At 42.0% G+C, this 20,016-nt stretch overlaps 2 protein-coding genes, 1 long non-coding RNA gene and 1 pseudogene across 5 annotated transcripts; 2 read left to right on the forward strand and 2 right to left on the reverse strand.

The window, feature by feature from the left end:
• The first annotated feature begins 51 nt into the window (after positions 1-51).
• LOC124336583 lies at positions 52-310 on the forward strand. Its single transcript, XR_006917086.1, has 2 exons — positions 52-188; positions 277-310. It is a non-coding gene; the product is annotated as an uncharacterized LOC124336583 (long non-coding RNA).
• A 236-nt stretch (positions 311-546) lies between these two features.
• LOC124336179 lies at positions 547-2,850 on the forward strand (annotated as a pseudogene).
• Positions 2,851-3,117: 267 nt separating this feature from the next.
• Positions 3,118-15,361, reverse strand: LOC124336627. 3 transcript variants are annotated; one of them, XM_046790410.1, is made up of 5 exons: positions 5,630-15,361; positions 3,831-4,001; positions 3,621-3,732; positions 3,209-3,540; positions 3,118-3,145 (listed from the first exon to the last, which is right to left on the reverse strand). In XM_046790410.1, the coding sequence occupies exon 1, from the start codon at positions 15,251-15,253 to the stop codon at positions 6,689-6,691; it is 8,565 nt and encodes a 2,854-aa protein (XP_046646366.1). In that variant the 5' UTR covers positions 15,254-15,361; the 3' UTR covers positions 3,118-3,145; positions 3,209-3,540; positions 3,621-3,732; positions 3,831-4,001; positions 5,630-6,688. The 3 variants fall into 3 exon arrangements, with proteins under 3 accessions (XP_046646366.1, XP_046646365.1, XP_046646367.1); XM_046790409.1 differs by having other exon boundaries at positions 3,142-3,540; XM_046790411.1 differs by lacking the exons at positions 3,118-3,145; positions 3,209-3,540; positions 3,621-3,732; positions 3,831-4,001 and adding an exon at positions 5,342-5,568.
• LOC124336713 lies at positions 15,265-19,787 on the reverse strand. The gene is made up of 3 exons (XM_046790492.1): positions 19,673-19,787; positions 15,329-19,381; positions 15,265-15,270 (listed from the first exon to the last, which is right to left on the reverse strand). The coding sequence occupies exons 2-3, from the start codon at positions 19,364-19,366 to the stop codon at positions 15,265-15,267; spliced, it is 4,044 nt and encodes a 1,347-aa protein (XP_046646448.1). The 5' UTR covers positions 19,367-19,381; positions 19,673-19,787.
• Positions 19,788-20,016: the final 229 nt, after the last annotated feature.

Consider the following 20,016-nt stretch of genomic DNA (forward strand, 5'->3'; position numbering starts at 1 on the left):
GACCTTTCATTGCCTTTATAGGTTTATTATTAATTTTGATGAGTTGCCGTTGGACGAATTGCTCCGCTGCTGCTCTTACATTGGAAGAAAAATTTCGAGATTTAGAATTGCGACTAGAGACGACAGAGGCCAGAAGTGTCCAAGTTGAAGAAAAGGTGTCCCAACTAGAGGCTCAACTTGAACTAAATGTAAGTCTCATCAACTTGCATCAATTTGGCATTGACAACATAAAAAAAAAAAAAAAAAAATCGTAACATTTTGTTTTTTGTATACCAGAACGAAATAAGAAATAATTTGAAGTTTCAAGTAACAATTATTCACGGCACCACGACCGGGGACTTATTTCTTCTCGTTCACCGGACTGGCCAAGTTTCCAAATTCATCTTCATCACAAAATCGTGTTTTTTTAGGAGTTTATCTTTACCTAAACGGGGGTCGAATCGGGTTGAGTTGGGTTAAAGAGGGAAACACAGTAGACGATCAAGACGAACAAGTCACTCTCCAGTCAATGCTGAACTTGCATGCAGTCATGCAGCTCTTCCTATTGTGAAACAGATCGAGGTCGACGGCAGTTCGAAGACATTCGGAGCAAATAAGAGCAAAAATGGTTCGACCTTTCATTGCCTTTATAGGTTTATTATTAATTTTGATGAGTTGCCGTTGGACGAATTGCTCCGCTGCTGCTCTTACATTGGAAGAAAAATTTCGAGATTTAGAATTGCGACTAGAGACGACAGAGGCCAGAAGTGTCCAAGTTGAAGAAAAGGTGTCCCAACTAGAGGCTCAACTTGAACTAAATGTAAGTCTCATCAACTTGCATCAATTTGGCATTGACAACATAAAAAAAAAAAAAAAAAAATCGTAACATTTTGTTTTTTGTATACCAGAACGAAATAAGAAATAATTTGAAGTTTCAAGTAACAAAATTGGAGGATAAAAATGTTCAACTGGAATTTAAGATACAAGAGCAGGAAAAACTTTTAAATTACCTGCTGCGAAAAACCAGCAATCGCCCAGTTCCAATAGCTGATTCATTATCAGTTCCAAATAATCTTAAAATTCCAGTTCAATCGACTGGTAGTAGTAAGAGTGGAACCCCAAGGACATGCAAGGAACTCCGGGTGATTGATCCGTCACTTCCATCCGGAATGTATTCCATCGATCCGGACGGCCAAGGCGTAGGCGAAAACCCAATCAACGTTTACTGCGACATGACGTCAGGTATAATCAGATTTTAATTAATTTTTTTCCCTAAATGGAAACGAGGAAAAGGTTTTTATTTCTAAATATATTATGTTAGGATCGACTTCAATTCTACATGATAGCGAATCTGCCATCAACGTGGGACACTGCGCCGATCCCGGATGTTATTCACGATCCATCAAATACAACGCATCTATCGGTAAATAAAAGCTTTGGCCGAATTATCGTTTGAATGTCACCAACCGATTAAAGTCTGTCATTGGATATTTTAATCTGCACTTTAATTTAATAACAACAATTATTATTTATAAGTACGATTGTTACTACGCCCCGTTCGAGTTTAATGCCATCCCCTACGCCTGGTGGAACGACAGAGACGGAAATCCCCAATACTTTTGGGCTGGAGATAACACGGAGGGAAATCACACTTGTCAGTGTGGAATTGACGGAAATTGTGTCGATAATTACGCAAAGTGCAATTGCGATGCGGCTGTTTACGCGCAATTAGTCGATGATGGTAAGTATTATGGCGATATAATCAATAATACGATCTATAAATAAGAGAATGCATCAACAATTTGTCCTTTTGAAAATCTTCAGAAATTATGAACTGAAAAAAATGATCAAAGTCTTCTTTGAATAATAATCTCTATTCTATCCCTACTTCTACAGGAGTAATCACTAACAAAAATATTCTGCCGGTCACTCGCCTGAATTTCGGGCGAACTCAGCTCGAAACTTCGTCAGGCATCCACACGCTGGGCAGATTTGAATGTAGCGGAACGGTCGCCCTGACCAGAATGCCCACGTCTTGCGAGGATCTTTGGTTAGTCGGCCACACCCTCAATGGATTTTATTCCGTCATGGGATCGGCGATGATGGAATCTGTTTACTGTGATTTCACAAAACTCCCTGGCAATGACGGTAATGTTTATTTTTACGAATTATTCAATTCAATTCAATTATTAACATTAATTATATAATTGGGGAAAAGGTTTTCAGAAATGGATTGGATACGCCGACGTCAAATCAGCGCCCGTCCATTTCTACGTCCATAGAAATTCTTCCTTTAACTCAACTGGAATTTCGATTCCGTTCGATTTGGCGCGGGTGAACGAGGGCAATGCCATGAATTTGACATCAGGGATATTCACGGCACCGTGCAATGGAATTTATTTCTTCTCGTTTGCGGGGCATGCGCGATTTCCATCTTCATCATCAACTGTTCTATTATTAGAAGTTGATTTTTATTTGAACAACAAATTTGTCGAGATAGGTTACTTAAGTAAGTCAAACACCGTCGCTGGTCAATGGAGTCCGTTGACCCTTCAGTCGACGCTGAACTTGAAAACAGGCGATCAAGTCTGGGTGCAGATATATGGCATGTCACCGGGGGTGTATTTGTTTGACAACGTTAACCCCTTCACTCATTTCACGGGTTTCATGTTGGAGGAGGAAATTGTCGCGTCCCTTTGAGATTTGGTGTTGAACATTCAAAATGCGCAAAACGATCGTCGAACCAGACATTTTTCTTTCGAGTTTATTTAGAAGAGGGATTGGTAGATAATTCCTCCAATTCTAATTCATTAACGGACGGGAATTTCTTTGAAATATTTTGCTGTGTATATTTATCCAAATAGATTTTTTAAATACATTTATAACAACGACAAAAAATTAAAACATAAAACGAGATTATATTTTTCACTTTCTCCTTTATTTGAGCCAAATGTTTTCACAATTTCTTTTAACTTATTTTGGCAAAATATAAATTACGAATTATTTGCTTTTCGCGGGATTTCAGCTGAGGATGGGATTTTTTTCCCATATTTTTTGGAAATTAAAAAAAAAATTTGATTGTCAGACATAAAATGAATTAATATACAGCGGATAATAAAAAAAATAAATGTTAGAATACTGTTTTCTGATTTCTTTTTTTTTAGCTCTGCAAAATGATGTAATAAAAATTAACGAAATAAAATATTTAGGCGAGTCAAATGTCTTGTACCTCAATTAGTAGAGCAATATCTAACAACCCGAAAAGTATGCCAACCCGCCAAGCTTGGCCAAACTCGGCGGATTATACAACTGATTCTGAAGTGTCTTCAAATGAGTTTCCGGCAATTCCCCAATTAATTCTTCCACCCGTTTCTTAAGCATGGAATCCCAACAACGAGGATTGAACGAATCAATCATGAAAGCAAACAGGTCGTGATCTCTGTTTCTCAAACTCCAATAAATGGCACTTCTCCCCTTGGAATCCATTCGCGTTGGATCGGCACCGGCAGCCATCAGGAACATGGCCAACTGATGCCGCCCTCTATATCCAAGATATTTCGTCTATTTATTTGAGAAAAAAAAAATAATAATAAAATTTAAAACATAAAAATGAATTCAATCAATTAATGAATTTAATTTACCGCCAGATATAAAGGACATTGACTCCACGGATAGTCATCGACGGAGCCGACGCGCGAGCCAGCAGCCAACAACTTGGCGACGAGCAATGGCCTTTCTCTTTTTGTGGCCACCCTACAAAATGACGTGCATATAGAGAGAGAAAATCAGAGGTTACATGCAAATGCAAGTCGGTAATTTGGCTGGTTAATGGCGTAGTATATACAGTATACCATAGTGGGGTGTGCCCATAGAAGTCGGTCGAGTTCAAATTCGCTCCCGATCTTATGAGAAGCTCTGCCAATTCGTCGTCTTTCAGCCTGTGCATGTCACAATGTCAAGCTTCCCAATTGTGAAATCAATGTGGAAACTTTTTAGTACTCGTGCACCTTGTTGCAAATAAACTAAAACCTTTGGTTAGTTTTCGAATGAATAAATATTTTTCAATTTTTCTCCTGTTGCATTTTGAAATCACGAAAAATTAACACCATAATGAGATATGTCCACATATCTCCTTTATCTGAGCCAAATAAAATTCACTTTAACTAAATTTTGGCAATTAAGACTTATTTCCTTTACGCGGTATTTTAGCAGATACGGGACGGTAATATATATGTAATTCCCCAGAGATTTTCTGTAGGGGAGACTGGAGTAAGACGGGACGGTTTTTGTTTCCCCCCCATATCTCCCAATATAATCATCCTATTTGATTTTTTTTTACATTTTTATATATTTAACATATAGAGGTACCCCCCACATTTTTTATTTAATTTTAGAGTAAACCGTTTACCCGTAGGAAACGGCTAAAGTTTTCAAAAATTTGTGGGAGGTGCCTATTTTGGGGGGTAAATGAGGACACTAGGGTGGGTGGGGTGGGACATTTGAGTTATAAGCCTTAAAATTTGTTAAAAATTTAAAAAAAAAATTGAATTCATGTTTCCCTATATCAATTCTATATGTCTGTAAAAAAAAATTGAAGAATTATCGTGTAAATTGAGATTTAAATTTTATGAAAAAAATAGCTTAGCTACGCCCGATTTGAGGGCGGAGCTACCTGCCTATCTCAACTGCAGTAAAATTTGCTGTCCCAAATTCCCGATAATCTCTCTTTTTTTAAAATGTCCATATTTCCTAAAATAATGGGCCTAAAATTCCAATTTTTTTCTTAAACGATAAAGAAATGAACAAAGTTTCTTCCCATATAAATATATTATGTATTTTTTTTGTATTTTTTCCGGAATACCTTTTATGGCGGCGAAAAATTTTTACATCAAAAAGCTGTTTTTTTTATTTTGTCAATAACTCCCACAGTTATTGACAAAATCACACCAAACTTCAACCCCGATTAGATAACATGTTTTTACATGTTACACTAAAAAAAATTTCCAATTAATTGATATTTTCGATTTTTCCCCTCACTGTCCCTCTTGACCCGGTGTCCCAGAATACTCCAGTCTCCCCTACAGGTTTATTGGTAGGCCTACACTGGAGAAAAGTTGCCGATTTTATCTCAAATTGATGGCCTTGATATTGATTTCCCCTCTAGATGGCGTGAATGGCATGAGATGGATTTTTTATTCATTCCCTGCTCAAAAACGCTGAATTTTTTTATTTTTTATTTTTTAAACATTTTCACTGCTTAAGTCAATCAATGCAACTAACTCAATTTAAAAACGCCCCTCAACTAAATCGCCAACCAATGAACCCAAAAGAGGAAAGGTTTGAAAAATTAAAAGAGCGGCCATCATGAAGAATTCAATTTATTTTCCCTTTCCCCAAGGGAAGCCGGTTGTGTTGTGATTTGCAGCAGGAATAAAAACAGTCGGGAAAATTGGCGCATTAACAAAAATGTCAAATTGGAGATTAAAACACCACAATGAAATAATTAAGGGTATCGACTATCTGTCCTTATATTGACTGATCCGCTCGTCGATAACTTTAAAAATCATGCATCGAATAAGTTGCGCAACGCTGACAATAAATGGGGAAAAGATTGACAAAAAAAGAAGTAGAAAAAGTATTTACAGATTACCTAAAAAAAGCGAACATCTTGATATTCATTTTTTGCTCTTCTTAAAATAATTCAAACAAATCATTTCCCTTGTGGGTTTGAATGCGAATCCATCTGACAGAACAAAAGTGCGTTGAAAACAATGAAATTTTATTAAAATAATAAAATAATATTTAATGACCAACATTCATTCGTTAAATTCTTTGCACAGTAACTTACAAAACTTGCAAAAGTAACCTTTAACTTAACCTTCGAAGTTTTCTTAACTCTCCCCGGCATTTATGTCAATTTTTTGTTTGAGATGAAATAGAAGGTGACGAAGAGAGATTTAAAAAAAAAAGTATTTTGGTATTTTATGAAAACTGAATAGCCCAGACCAATAACGCCCCTTGTTTTTACTTTTGTCTCAGTTTAGTTTTGATTGCGTCGTGAGTGTGAACAGTTGTATATAGTAGTGGGACAGTGTACAATAGTAGCAGGACATCTGTGCATTTCCTTCTGGATATCATCAACATCAACAGTGTCGTCGATAATCTGCGAGGTGTATTTCTCTTTAAGATGATAAATATTTTATTACCATTATCACCGTATTTCCGATTGTCTTTTTTTTCTATTTCGATTCCACACAATTGTGTAATCAAACCGTCTTATTTCGTCTTATTATTTTTCATTAGTTTGAATTTTTGAATGGAGCGTTTGCTGCTGAATAATGTGAAATGCATCTTCTTCCATTGGGTTTCTCCTTTACCTCGACGTCCTTCGTGTACGTTCATGCGAGTGTGGATGTATTCACGAGAACGTCATTCCTTCATTTTTCTACTGAAATGCCAACTCACGAACCACATCGCGATGATGACGTCACGCCCCGTTCACTCCATTCTACTTCAAGTCGCCTAGTTCACTCCAATCAAGGTAGGATCAAACTTAAATATCGGTTCTTTATTATAAAAAAAAGAAACGCAACTGGTGGCGCAATCCTTTTAATTTATTGGGATTTATTTTGTTTCCGGTTGTTAAATTCTCTGAATATTGAAGTTTCTTACATCTTTTTTTTTTAAACACTTGAAAGAACATCGTTTGTTAAATTGCGCATGCAGACATAGAACGCGTAAAATGATGTAATTGAGCTGAAATTGATTCAGCGTTTTTAATGTATCCGTTCGTAGTCTCCTTTTCAACTGAACAATCATCTTCAAAACAGTCGTAGAAAATTATGTCACCGTCCTCTTCGTCGTGCTCTGTTGGACCTAAATGCGTCATTTCTTCAATATCTTCTATGAGTGCCGAAAGTCTTTCAGTCATAGTTTTTAACGCTCTTACATCATCCATCGTTTCGGCTATCGTTTTGCTACTTAGAGAACTAATCTGCTCTTGAAGTTCTATAATCAACGGAAACGCCCAATCCACCTGGTGATTTGACTGAAGTTGGACTCGTACGATTTCCTCCAGTTTATCCAGTTGCATCTTCCACAATTGTTTATCCTCGTCGTTTATAGGAACAGGGATTTTACAGACTGAACCCGTCCAAATAACATTTTTGACGTGACAAGCCATTTTTGAAATCTCTCTGTAAATTCCTGGTGCTGCGTAAGCTAAAATCAACCAGCTATCAACGGCGACGACAAATTTTTCAGCTACTGAATTTCTGTTATACGGGCTGTGAATGAAAGTGGTTTCATCACCAAGACAAGTCACTGATGGCTGGCCGTGCCACTCTATCGGTCGGCAATCGTGGAATGTGTCTTTATCCTGTTTCAACGGAGGAGGACTAATGTCGACCGAAGGTGATTGGGTAAACACCATCGTTTGTCCATGATGTCCATAACAGGTTATAGCATTTGTAGAATAGGAGTAACAATTACCGATTGAAACGTCGCGGTAATCAGTTTGAGAAACGTCGTCCAGTTGAGGTAATAGATCGACAGCCTCGTGATTCTGTGGGAATTGATTTGGACGAATGCTTTCGATAGGAACATCAGGCAGCCGCAGAGACACTGTGACGAAATCGAATATGGAATCAAGCGAGGCGATAGTTGCGATTAATTGACGACTAACAGTAATAGACGAAATTAAATCGATCCAACTGGCAGGTCGAGATGCGCTGGAGACCAAATAAGGGGCTGATGTTGGGTATGAATAATTAAGAGTGTTTTCATTCAGATAAGTTTCTTCTTTTGTTGATTGGCATTGGAGTGGATGAGTTGTATTTCTCGTATCCAGTAATAAGACGGAACGACGGTCTCGCTTGTTTTGAGCACGCTCCACATCACGAACGCCGATCTGTTCTGACCATCGGCTTCGTCGCGCTGGTTGTAATTTACTTTCACTGCTACTGGCTGACTTTAGAGATTGCACGTAGTCTTTAAATTGTTGTCTGTTTGGAAATTTCTTCGATCCAAGTGAAACAGCTTCTTCTTGAGAAAGCGGAATCGTATCCAGTTTCCGAATATATAAATCGACCTTTTCTTTGCCAAATTCATACAAGCGACGGAAATCCAGAATGCTGTTCAGGTTTCCTTTATTGTTTTCTGATTTCAATTCCTTGAATTGAATGTACGCATCGTTCCATAGTTTAGGGAGGAACTTCGCTTCATTATCCAGCATGTTTGAGAAGGAATTCTTTTTGGACGCAAAATACCACTGGCCATCAGTAATGTCTCTATAGAGAATAGGTGTGCTGAAAGTGATCGGCAGACCCTTGGAATGCATTACATTGTTGTGATGTCCTGTGAAAGCCAAGTAATCCTCGTAACGAATAACAGTGTCGTATTCGGCAGCCAAATCATCCTCAATCTGCTTGAGTCTAAGATTTTTCTTTATTATGTCTTGTATTGGTTCTTTATTTATCTCTTTAATTTCCTCAAAATTGCCATTATGATCCTTCCGGTATATATTTTCCAAGGGAACGATTGCACCATCTTTTGGATGTAAAACATTTCCACTTTTGTCGAACAATTCCAAGGCACCATCCAGTTCAATGATTTTATCCAATCTATCATTTTGGTAATGGCCCTCTTCCAAGTAAATTCCAAATTGGCTGTCACGATTGTGATGAAATACCGTCATTTTTGGCTCATGTTTTCTGTCTTTTCCTATAAAATCATAATCGTACTTGACATATATGGAACAACTCTGCAATTCTTGAGTGAAAATGAAACGTGTTTCACCAAATGGGTCGATCTGAATCTTTTCGTTCGTGTTCAGCCAATAGCCCTGAACTGAAGTAGGATCGTTTAATGATATTGGCTTGGCTATCAAACTGTAACTTGCTTGACCGTTTTCAGGATAAAGTTCGAATTTGTATGTACCCCCATTCTGAAATCCTCTAAACAATTGTTTTGGGTTTACGAGTTTCCTTGTGGAAATTGGTGAATTTTTCAGCACACTGACAGGATCTTTATTCAACTGCGCTTGCAGTTCAGTGTCAGAAAAGGCTATGGGACATTTGGAATTCGAGTTTCCTCGTTTCATGCGACGTTTTCTAAGTCCCGGGCGACATCCAAACGACCCCATCTCCCTGTCTGCAAACGCTTCGTTCTCCCGGTTTCTCATTCGATTCTTGGTATCTTCCAAAGTCTCCAGTCGATGCAACGCTACTTTCTGAGCGTCTGGCAGTTCCAACAGTTTGTTACCCGATATCTTATTGATCGAAAATTGAAGTCCGTCTTTGGAGAGGAGCAATTTGCGGGTCGTTTTTAACTGAAAAAGATTATGTTTGATCCAACGTTGAATTTTTCCCGATCGGATATTATCAAACGCCCGTCCCATGTCGAATCGCATTTTAGTCACCAATTTTGGTAGTTTCACTTTCAGCGCATTATTTGCTTTAGCTTTTAAATGACGGAATTGTTTGTTTCCCGCTTTCAGCATGTTGCGAGCGCTTGTGCCAAAAGTCAGGCCGTTCAAGAATCCTTCGTAAGTAGCAAATGAATTGGCATCCCATCCGCTAGGATCAAAATTCTCATTGGCCATACTGGTCATCAAATAGGCGGTGACAGCTGCAGCGGCTACTTTGCCTGTAAGTCCTTTAGCAATACTTTTAAGCAAAGGTTTCAGTTGCTTCAATTTGAATTTTTTCAGCATAGGAAGAAGGGACGATAACTGTTTAGGACTGTTTTTAGCCAATTTTAATATTCCGTGACCCATTTGAGTTAAATCAGTAGGTAAACCGATTCCACTGTCGACACCTTCTAGTAAGGCGTTGAGGGTATTCAGGTTGGTCCAGTCCCATTTCCAAGGTGCAAATTCTCCGTTATTGGCCGATACTGCCTTACCGTAGGCAAAGCCAGCAGCTGTAGTATAAGTTCCTCTTAAAATCGAAAATTTGCCGAGCTTCCCAAATGTATTGGCGAATTGGTGAGCCACTGCACCGCCTCCAACGATGCCCATTCCGGTGCTGATACCCTGGAAAAGTGCGTTATAAGTGCCCGGCTCATCCCACTTCCACTTGGTAAAGTCCGCATTATTGTTGGCTGCAGCCGCAGAGACGTAAGCGGTTCCAAAACCGACCGCGACGGTTGCATGGATCCCTATAGCGGCAGTTGCTGCAACAGCTCCTATGGGTATCATGGCCCCACCTATTCCTCCTCCTATTATGCCGGCCCAAGTTTTGCCACTCTTCCAATTCCACTTGCCCGGATTCCAGTTATTGTTGGCTGCAGCTCCTCCCAAGTAAGCACCGCCAACCGCAAACAAACCAATTAATAGTCCTATTAAAAGACCAAATTCTCCATCGGGATCTACTAGTGAGACGGGCGAATTGCCCACGTACTTGTACGGACTGAAGTATTGTTCGCGAGGATCCGGCTGATAGAACCGTCCAATATCCGGATCGTAAAATCGGGCGTGGTAGTTGTAAAGTCCCGTTTCTCCATCCCATTCTTGCCCGGTGTAACGATAGAAAATTTCAGCCGCCGGATCATTTCCGTAGGAGCGCATTAATTGGCCGTAAGGAAGATAATCGTAAGCGGCCACCACTTGGCCATCTCGTAAGACCAACCGGATGGAGCCGGAGTGATCGGTCCACACGCTGTGGAATGCGCCGTTGCGGACGAAGCCGAGGAGTCCGCGAGGGCCGTAGATGTAAGACGTGGACACGACAACAGCCGCTGCGTCTTTCAGTTCCGGAAGTAACGATGAACTCGTCGAGGAATAAGTAGTTCGTCGATCGAAAAGGACTTTACCTTCTGTGTCACGGGCATAATGCGCCTCGTGGATTAAATGGCCATCCTTGGCCATCACTCGTTTGAGAATTCTTTCACCATGGGCGTCGTAGGCGAAACGAACTGTCCTCCCGTCCGTCAGGTGAATGGCCGTCGTCCGCATTGATGCGTCGTTGTATTCTATCCGTTCGATGCCTTTGTGAAGCGCTTGGATGACGTTTCCACGGGTATCGTGAAGCATCGTTTTATCCGTTGCAGTATTGACATCCAGTTTTCCGATTTCTTCCACTTTAATGGAACGGATTCGATTAGCTTTGTCGTCATCGTATGAAAATTCGTAGCGATGAAAACCCGTGTAGAATTTCTTGTGGTTCCCATTTGCGTCGATATCAAACGAGGCCACGTCAAATGGATGTTCGCCCAGCGCGTAAGTGAAATGTTGGTCAAGGATGCGGATGAAATCAGCCAAATATTTCGAATACTGAGGCGCGTTGAATATTTGCCTCAACTTGACATCCAGCCAATCCGTGGTGTCTTTGGCTTTTCCCATTACCTGGTGGACTTTTTCGGCCACCCGCCTCAATTTTTCAGAATCGGCAAACGGCATTCCGTCGTCAAAGCCACTCCATTGCAGGAATATTTTCTGAAATTCGTCCAGTGTTGATAATTTATTCCGTCGTTGTCCAATTTCTTTCAAAATCATCTTTTCTATGAGATTCCGGTAAAGTTTGACGTCTTCTTGAGTGCCCGTGACAGCCGCAAGTAGAGTCTTTAAATCGTCACTGCGGGTGAAAGATTTCCCGGGATTGGCCACGGCCGTCAACCAGTCGGATTTCCTTTGATCAGACACAATGAATCCAGCGTCATCCAGTTGCTTCCAAACGTCGCGCGATTGTTGCTTGTTTAAGGCCGTTTGACGGGAAAGCGTGTCCGGCTGGAATGGAACGGCCAACTTCTCCGTCTCATCTGTAAAATATTTGGCTTTAACAAGCTCCCGGTGGTTTCCGTAAGCATAACTGTGCCCGTAAATCCTAGGCATCCGCTTTTGAGCCAATATTCGAGCCATCTGTTGGCCATTCGGTCCTCCGCACACCAGCGGCATCCAAGTCTTGCCATCGCTAATTGCGAAGTGATAATCTTTTAGAGGACGACCAGTCTTAGTCAAATAGCCGTTGCGTTTGAGAGCCTTAAAGCACAATTGAGCCGAAGAGTTTGACTCTAACATTAGCTTTGAATGATTTGTCAATTGGAACCAACGCCAGTCGGCGTTAGGGGGCCACGTAGCGTTGAATGCCGTCCGCATAACAATTCCGTCACCGGTTCCACCTTGACCGTATCCACCGTCCGTGTATGACACCAATTCGGTTAGGAAAGGATCGGATATCTGTTCTAAGAAGCCAGGCGAATTGTAATTAAAAGTTCGATTGAAACTGTGTTGGCTTCCAGGGAAAACGTGTTCACTGGCCAATTGCCCACTTCCATGGTAGTTGAACCGAACAATATCTCCAGACTGGCCATCCAAACTCAATGCAATCAGCTTCCCCAGTTTATTGTAACGATGTTCCAGTTTGATGGCCAGATTATTTTCGCCACTGACTGACGGATATTGAATTGATCGCAGTCGGTTACTGTGAGAGTAGTACGTCTTCCTGATTTCTGTGTCAGGCTGATCAAAGGAAACAAGTTGTTTAGATTCGATTAAGCGGTCTTGGCTGTCCCAGCGCATCTCTTCCACTAAAACGTTGTCGTCAAAGTTATGAGTCACAAAGGTGGCGTTACGTTCACCTCTCAACAGCGACGGATCATAGTGCCGTTCTTCCGCTTCGGTTCGATCGATTAACTGGTAAAAATTGGCGTTGGCCAGCGATCCTTCAGCTAGGGAATTTTTGAATTTTTCGCGAGACATGGGCATTTGTTCCAAAAATCCCGTACGAGCGACTGCTCGTCCGTTGTCATCGTACTCGTAAAATACGACGCTATCAATTTCGTTGGATTCTTCTGAAACGGAATGAACTTGCAGACGGAGTAGGCCATCTCGGTTATAATAATACTCAAAGTGTCCAGTGTCTGGGGTCGTCTTGTGAATAAGTAGCCCAGTATCGTCGTTATAGGTCATAAAGGTACCCAGAGTTTTCTGCAAATGAATCTCTTCAGACGAAAGTTTTGTTTTCGTCACAGGCCACAACGGTTTGGACTTCATAAAAGTGTCAGCACGTTCGTGATAGATCGGTGGAAGGATTTTGATGAGCCGGTTCTTGGAATCGTATTCATAAGTGCTAAGCAAATGATCATGGCCGAGCACGTAGATGTAAAGGGCCACTCTGTTTTCTTGTTGATCCAGGACAGCCACTCTTTTAGTTCCATTTGGCATTTCTTCCATTTTATGCCGGAAGCCTTTACTCGTCGGGAAATGATTGTCGATAACGGCGATTTCATCCCTTCCGCCGGCCGATGTTCCAAATTTCTTGGCGTACGAACCGTTGACGGTGAAATCCGGACCAGGCTGCCCTTCCACTCGTTTTTCATTCAGCGGATTAGCTTCATATTCGGTGCGAAAGTAAGGGACTCCTTTGTCGAGCGGATTTAAACGGTCCACCATCCCTCGCAGGCGATGGGTCTTCCATACTGAAAGGGAATTCTCTGGATCAATGGGTCCACTGACGAAATCCGAGTAGTAAGTCAGCAGTGGCTTTGCTTCATCTACGCTGACTCTTGTTAGTTTGGTAATGATTCCCTCTCGACCGAGCTCGTCGTAAAGGGTCTGCGACACAAGAACGGATCTATCCGACTCCAGCTGAATGGTTTGCATCTTCTCTCCCCATTCGTTCATGTATTCCATCTCGGTTCGTGGATTTCCCATGAAAATGCAATCCTCGACGAAGGTGTTTCCTTGAGCCTCAAAAGCGAAAAAAGTCCAAGGATTTTTAGCGGATAAAGAAGCAACTAGACGGTCTAGAAGAAGGACACTGTCGATCCAGATGAAGAAACGACCTCCTTCGGTCATCATTATAATTTCACCGCTATTAGGTAAGTCGGTCACGTTGGTGTGGGGTGTGTCCGGCTGGACTTGAAACGTCAAGGTGCTGGATGTCTTCTCGGATTTTCGGGCCAATCGAACTTGTCCACCTGCCATTTTCCAAGTCATGGATGCGGTGGGAGAAATCAGCGAATAATAACAGCGGATAGCTGCCGACGACGATTCCGCACCAAATAGAGTGGAAGGATCAACACTGACGAGTTGGTGAGATTGTTGATGATTGTGCCACAGTCGAGCCGGAGCTGTCGTCCAGACCGATAAATTATTTGTCGAATCATTCCAGCGGTTCTTCCAAGCGTAAGCGTCGAAAATTTCGTACAGTCCGCCATTCTCCGGATAGAAAACGGTGCGACTCCGTTTAGCTCCGTTGACGATTGACGGCGATCCATTTGGTGTGGGGATTAAACGACCGGTGTAACTTGATGTTGCCACTTGCTCCACCTGCTGTTGGCCGTTGACAGTCACGTCCGTTACAACAGCCATTTCACGGTCACGATAGTAGATGGTTCGGCTGATGGATCCGCTGGAGCCGATAACAGAAACCGGCCTTCCATTATCAGAATTGAAGACTGTTGCTTTGAAATCGTGCAAAACAGGTGAAAATCGGACGTGATCGACATCCAGAACAGCTGTATGGCCGTCAGAATGCTGGTCAGCATCGACAGTTAATTTAATGGTGAACTGGGGCGTCTTTTCTTTTTTACTTGCCAGTTGACTTTCCGCATAGAGACGCTTGACAAAGTTGAAATTGATCAACACTTCAAGGTAAGCCCAATCACCAACCGAGCGTATGATTCGACCCAGCAGTCCCACAATTTCTTCTCCCGTCTCATTGACACTAATTATTGCTTTCAAGTAAGGCGTGACTTGACTTTGCTCGGTGGTACTGACGAAATAATCGATTCCGTTGGATGGGCGAATCCAGCAAGACGCAACATAAGTAAGGTCTTGATCAGCTGGAGTGAAAACTCCTTCCAGTAGCGGATGGCTAGCGTTTAATCGCAAGTAATTCTCTCCAGTCAGTGCGAAACCCCCCTTCAATACATTCGATTCCGAAAATCGCCACCGAAATGGAGAACTGGAATTATTCATTTCATATGATTCGAATCCATAGTAAGAGGTCAATTGGTCGGTTAAATCATATGGTGAGAAGTCGCTGACAATCCGCCCGTTGCGGTCCCACAAGATGCTTTTATCGGGAGTCTTTGATGGTTCGGCAGAATTGTTCTCGGTTTTCTTTTGAACTAACTGGCCATCAGCGCCAAACATCTCCAATGACGTCTGGCTCCACCCGCCAGAAGATGAAATCTCGCGAGTCGTCCAAGTTTGTTGGATCCATCCTGCTAATTTGCGATTATTTCCGGGAATTATTGTTGCAATTACGTTACCTTCGGCATTGGTGACCCATTCATAACCCGTTGAGCGTGTCGTACTGTTATTGCTCATCTTGACCGATTTTACGGCTATTCGTTTGGCATTTTTGTTGGGATTGATTGAGCGTAAGGAACGTGTTAACAACACAAATTTTTCCGGGGCGTCTTCCTTTGATATGCCGGCCAGTGTTGTAAGCCGATCGTAGGAGCTACTTTCACCCACCAGCTGCTCGTCGGGGAACGTGAAAACCGTTCCCAACGTTTTCCCGTTGTCAGAGAAGAATATGACGGTCGTGCTGTTATACCGAGTCTCGTAAGCCAAATACACCGGATAACGACTGACGATCTTATCCGGCGGACTGATTTCCAATCGAAGAAGTGCTTGGCCAATTTTTTTATTTGAATCCATTGGATCCTGCGCGTACAACGTTAAATTTCTCATTTTATGATTTTCTTCCTGGTTGGCATCAAGAACAGTTTCCTCTAGAACGAAAGAATTCCCTATGGACATCAAAGGCAAGTCATTATTTTTGTTTTCCGTTTTGTTTGCTTTGATTTCCTCCAGTTGCCAATCACCGCCAGTCATTCGTATCAGTGTGTTGTTTCCGGCATAGAGTCCCTTTGCTGTTATCACCGTACGCTGGGCAGTCCAGTTCACTAGGAATTCAGTGTCGAACAATTTTTGAAAACTTTCCAGCGCGTTTATCTCTGTCAGGACTTCTTCCTTGCTGGGTTGTGGGCTGTTTTTCTGAGTGTCCAACCATAAGTCACCTGACACATCAACGACGGTCAACCGGAAGAAATTATCGTTCATCACTTTGTATCCCAGTTGATAACTAGTACCATTATTGTGAAATTCGTGTCTCACCTGGAGAATATTGTCGGTTTTGATGCTGAATTCTCTGCGGAGTACCACATTGTGGTCTGGATCCAAAAGAAACAAACGCATCCGCAATAACAGCTGCTGGCCATCCAACAAATGCAATGAAGTGAGAACGAAGGAATTGCTCGACAATTGCAATATGTCTTGTTTAAGAGTTTCAATTAACATTTTCTCCGTCTCGGATGGTAAGCGGAATTTTTTTACGATACTTGATCCTCCGCTGAACAGATTTGGAATTGTTTCAATAATGCGCATTTGCCATTTGCTTTTCGATCCATCTGGATGACAAACAAAAAGTTGACGGTCGTTATATCCAACAATTAAATGACCCGCCATTTCGAGACGGATTATAGACTGACTGGATGGTAATTTTAGTTTTTGTTTGATCCATTCCGATCGATCGGCTGACAATTGAAATATCAGAATGTCATTGCTGTCGACTACGGCCACGCCAGATTCGGTGTGACTTATTATCGCATCGCCATGAAACCAATAGCAGGTGAGATCTTTATTCCATTTCCGGATGCCGTCCTTGCTCTTGTGATAGAACAAACACATTTGTTTCTTATTCCCTTTTTCCGTTTCCAGTAAGACGATACAGAAGTCTGGTAAGGATGATAACACGTTATAGGAACGAATTTTCCCTTCCGTCTGCGTTGTTGCTGGCAAAGGGGATAATTCGGCTAATGTCTCCAGTAATTCAGCACTCATAATCTTCACCTGAATCTTGTCGGGTAGCTGACGTTGACGGAATACCATGGCCGCATAGTCGTGACTGTAGCTGATGGCAGGTTTCTCGTCGACTGGATGCCTTACAGACGAATAAGGATCGGGCAAATCAATAGCAGCAATAGAATTATATCGAAATTGAGTTTTTAATTCACTGGGTAACTTTATTTCAGTTAACAATCGCTCTGCAGATTGGGCTTCTTCTTCGTTGTAACTAAACTGGAAGATGGATTCGCTTACCAACAAGTCGATTGGCTGCTCGATGGCAGTTAACAAGCGCCGACCCTTTTCTACTTGATAAACAAATCTGAGCGTTTGCCTGTAGTGCTCAGTAACGATTTGGCAGCCGGTCAAGTAATGGGATTCCCTCATCCGTACCGGGAAGACGAAGTTCTCGGAATCAAACGGGTGACCAAATGTTTGGTATTCCTCCTTTTCTTTGATGGCGTAATTGAAGGTGATGGCTGTTGATGACTCGACGCTGATTTGTTTCAGTCTAATGGCCGCTGTCCAGCTGGACGCTGGACGGGAATTTTTGTATTCCACTGAATCGATTTCGTAGTGATAGATAATTGATTTACCGCTTTCTTTCACCTGACGTTCGATTAAATACCAGGCGATTGGCACTCGTTTAAGCAATTTTACATCACTGCCTGATCCTCGCCATAGCGGCCAACTCAAATTCCAGCGGACGGCTTCCATATTCCTTGCTGATCCATAGGTAAACGTGCCCGTTTCAGTGGTGATTATCCAGCGCTGCTCTTTTGGGTGAAATTTTATTGTCCATTTAGGTTGTGAATATTCTTGAAAAAGCCGAACTCCATCGTCAACTTGGACGTCGGTCAAAATAGGTTTCAGTTGTAAAAAAGTTCCATCCACGGTTAAATAAAATACCGCGTCTTCAGAAAAGATACTTCCTCGATAGTCGACGGTAATGTAGTTGTCTGGCAAAGGAAGTGACCAGCCTGAGCCGACAATGTTGGACAGTGAGGCCTGTTGGCTGTGGTACGAAAGCGAAATTCGATAAGGGATAGGATCGGAGACACTCGGTTCGAAGATGGGCAAAGTGAAATCGACGGAACCTGCCACAGGATCGACTAAATTTGAAATCGATAACGACTCGGCCCACTGTTCTGTCCACCTCAAGACGACTTTCTCTGATATTGGGGTGGTCCGTTTTACTTGAGACGGGATCTTAACAGCAGAAGTCTTAGATAACGTTTGATTAGTAATATCAGGAACAGGTCTGGAATCATGAGATGTTTTTGGTGCGTTCAAGACTGTTTTAACCAAAAGATTGCCCACGAAAAGCCTCTTCTCTTCATCCAGAATGAACAAAACGGACTCCCTCTTATTAACCCCTTGGTTGACGGCATTGATGGCTCCAACAACATTGGCGAATCGGAACGGAGTGTCCAGCAGAGACGATGGGTCCAGCAGTGTTTTCCACAACAAAAGGACCGGATCGAAGGTGAGGATAGTCAGTCCTTTTGAACCAGTAAAGAGCAGGTCATCGTGGCCATCACCGTCAGCATCTACAAACCGCATCGATTCGTCATATTCCGCTATCCAGCTGTTTGTGTAAGAAAATCCAGCATGATAATGAACCAAGGTATAATCTTTGATGGCGGCAGTTGACGATTGATTAACTCCCAATTGGTACACGAACAGTCCATGCCGATTAAACTGGACAACATCAAGATAAGGTTGCCCGGTTAAATCGACAAAGAAGAATCGCTCCGTTAATAATTTAGAGGTCCAAGGGCCGTCCACAAGTGACACTTTGGCCACTTGCTGGAGCTCGAATTTGTCATTAAAGCGATGCATTTCCAATTGAGTGTCCGTTCTTAGCGCTATGCAATCTTGTCCGTTGCGCTGGACATTGGCCGTGTACAAGTTGATGGCCTCAGATATCTTTGCGACTACGCTGTTGTCTTTGTTCTTCTTCAATGGAAAAAGTGGATGCGGTTTTCGGGTCTTGAGTCGCTCCTGTGATGCTCCGTAAAATTTAACTTCCGTTTCCTTTCCGATCTTTTGGCGGCCCATAACTCCGATCAGCCGAGTATCGGAATAGAATCGAGCGACGAGGACAACGGACCGGTGGGTCTCATCCCATCCGTACAGATCACGAAAGGAGGCGTCACGCGACATACCTAGAACTTGGATTGGTCTCTCGTTTGGATGGAAACGGTAGAAACCGATTCCATCTTCGTTGCGGAGGACAATGCCGTCACTTCCGTCGTTCAGCATCGTATTGGTCACGAGCCATGGATAAGTTTGCAATGGATATGACGCCCTTTGAGCGTCATTGAAAAAACGGCGGTTCCATAGTCGCGTCCATGTTTCCGGTTTGTTAACTGAGCTGCCGCTGGATGACACGTTGAAGGCGACTACATTGGCACCGTGACGGATGTACATTCGAGAATTATTATTCTTACCTTCATTCACAGCCGAATTGATTAAGAAAATGTCATCAACTTGGCCATCCAATGGAGCACCCAGAAAAACATTTCCGATTTCGGAGATCGAGAGCAGTTCAAGAGTCGTCCTTCTTCCATCGTCTTCCATCTCCATTTACTACCTATAGGCCTACATACAATTGTGTACGAAAAACTTTAACTGATTCCAATCACCACCAAATTTATTCCCATAATAACTTTAAAAAAAAAAAATGAAATGCGACACAATTAAGTGATATTTTAAGCTAATATTGGAAATATTTCGAACTAAACGATATCGCTTATATCTCCCGCATACTCACACGATGTTATTTATTATTATTCTTACTGTAGGCTAGTAACTAGCCTAAATAAATGTACTGATATATGCCGACAATCTCCAATAATATTTTCCCATAATCAATAATTAATCGTAACTTACCTTGCCGTGAATCCAATTATAATGGTTGCTTGTTGCAGACTGCAGTATTTGACTACGAGAGTGAGTTTAAGCTAGGCCCTATCTGAGCTAACTGTATAGTAGAACAAAACAAGCAACTCCTCGCAGGGAGGGTGTAACATCAGGGTGTAACCCGATCGAGACCCATTTCTAATAAGAAATATCATCATGCGCACTATGTTTTATCAGTGTAAATGCGTAGACAAAATCAGAGCTGACTTATGATGATGGAAAAAAAAAACTATTAAAAAAAAACTATCGACCAAGATCAACATAAAAAAATAGTTATGCGCTTGATCTTTGATCAGTGGAAGAGCGCAGTTCTG

The sequence above is a fragment of the Daphnia pulicaria genome, chromosome 4, assembly GCF_021234035.1.
Source record: "Daphnia pulicaria isolate SC F1-1A chromosome 4, SC_F0-13Bv2, whole genome shotgun sequence".
Taxonomy (NCBI): Eukaryota; Metazoa; Arthropoda; class Branchiopoda; order Diplostraca; family Daphniidae; genus Daphnia; species Daphnia pulicaria.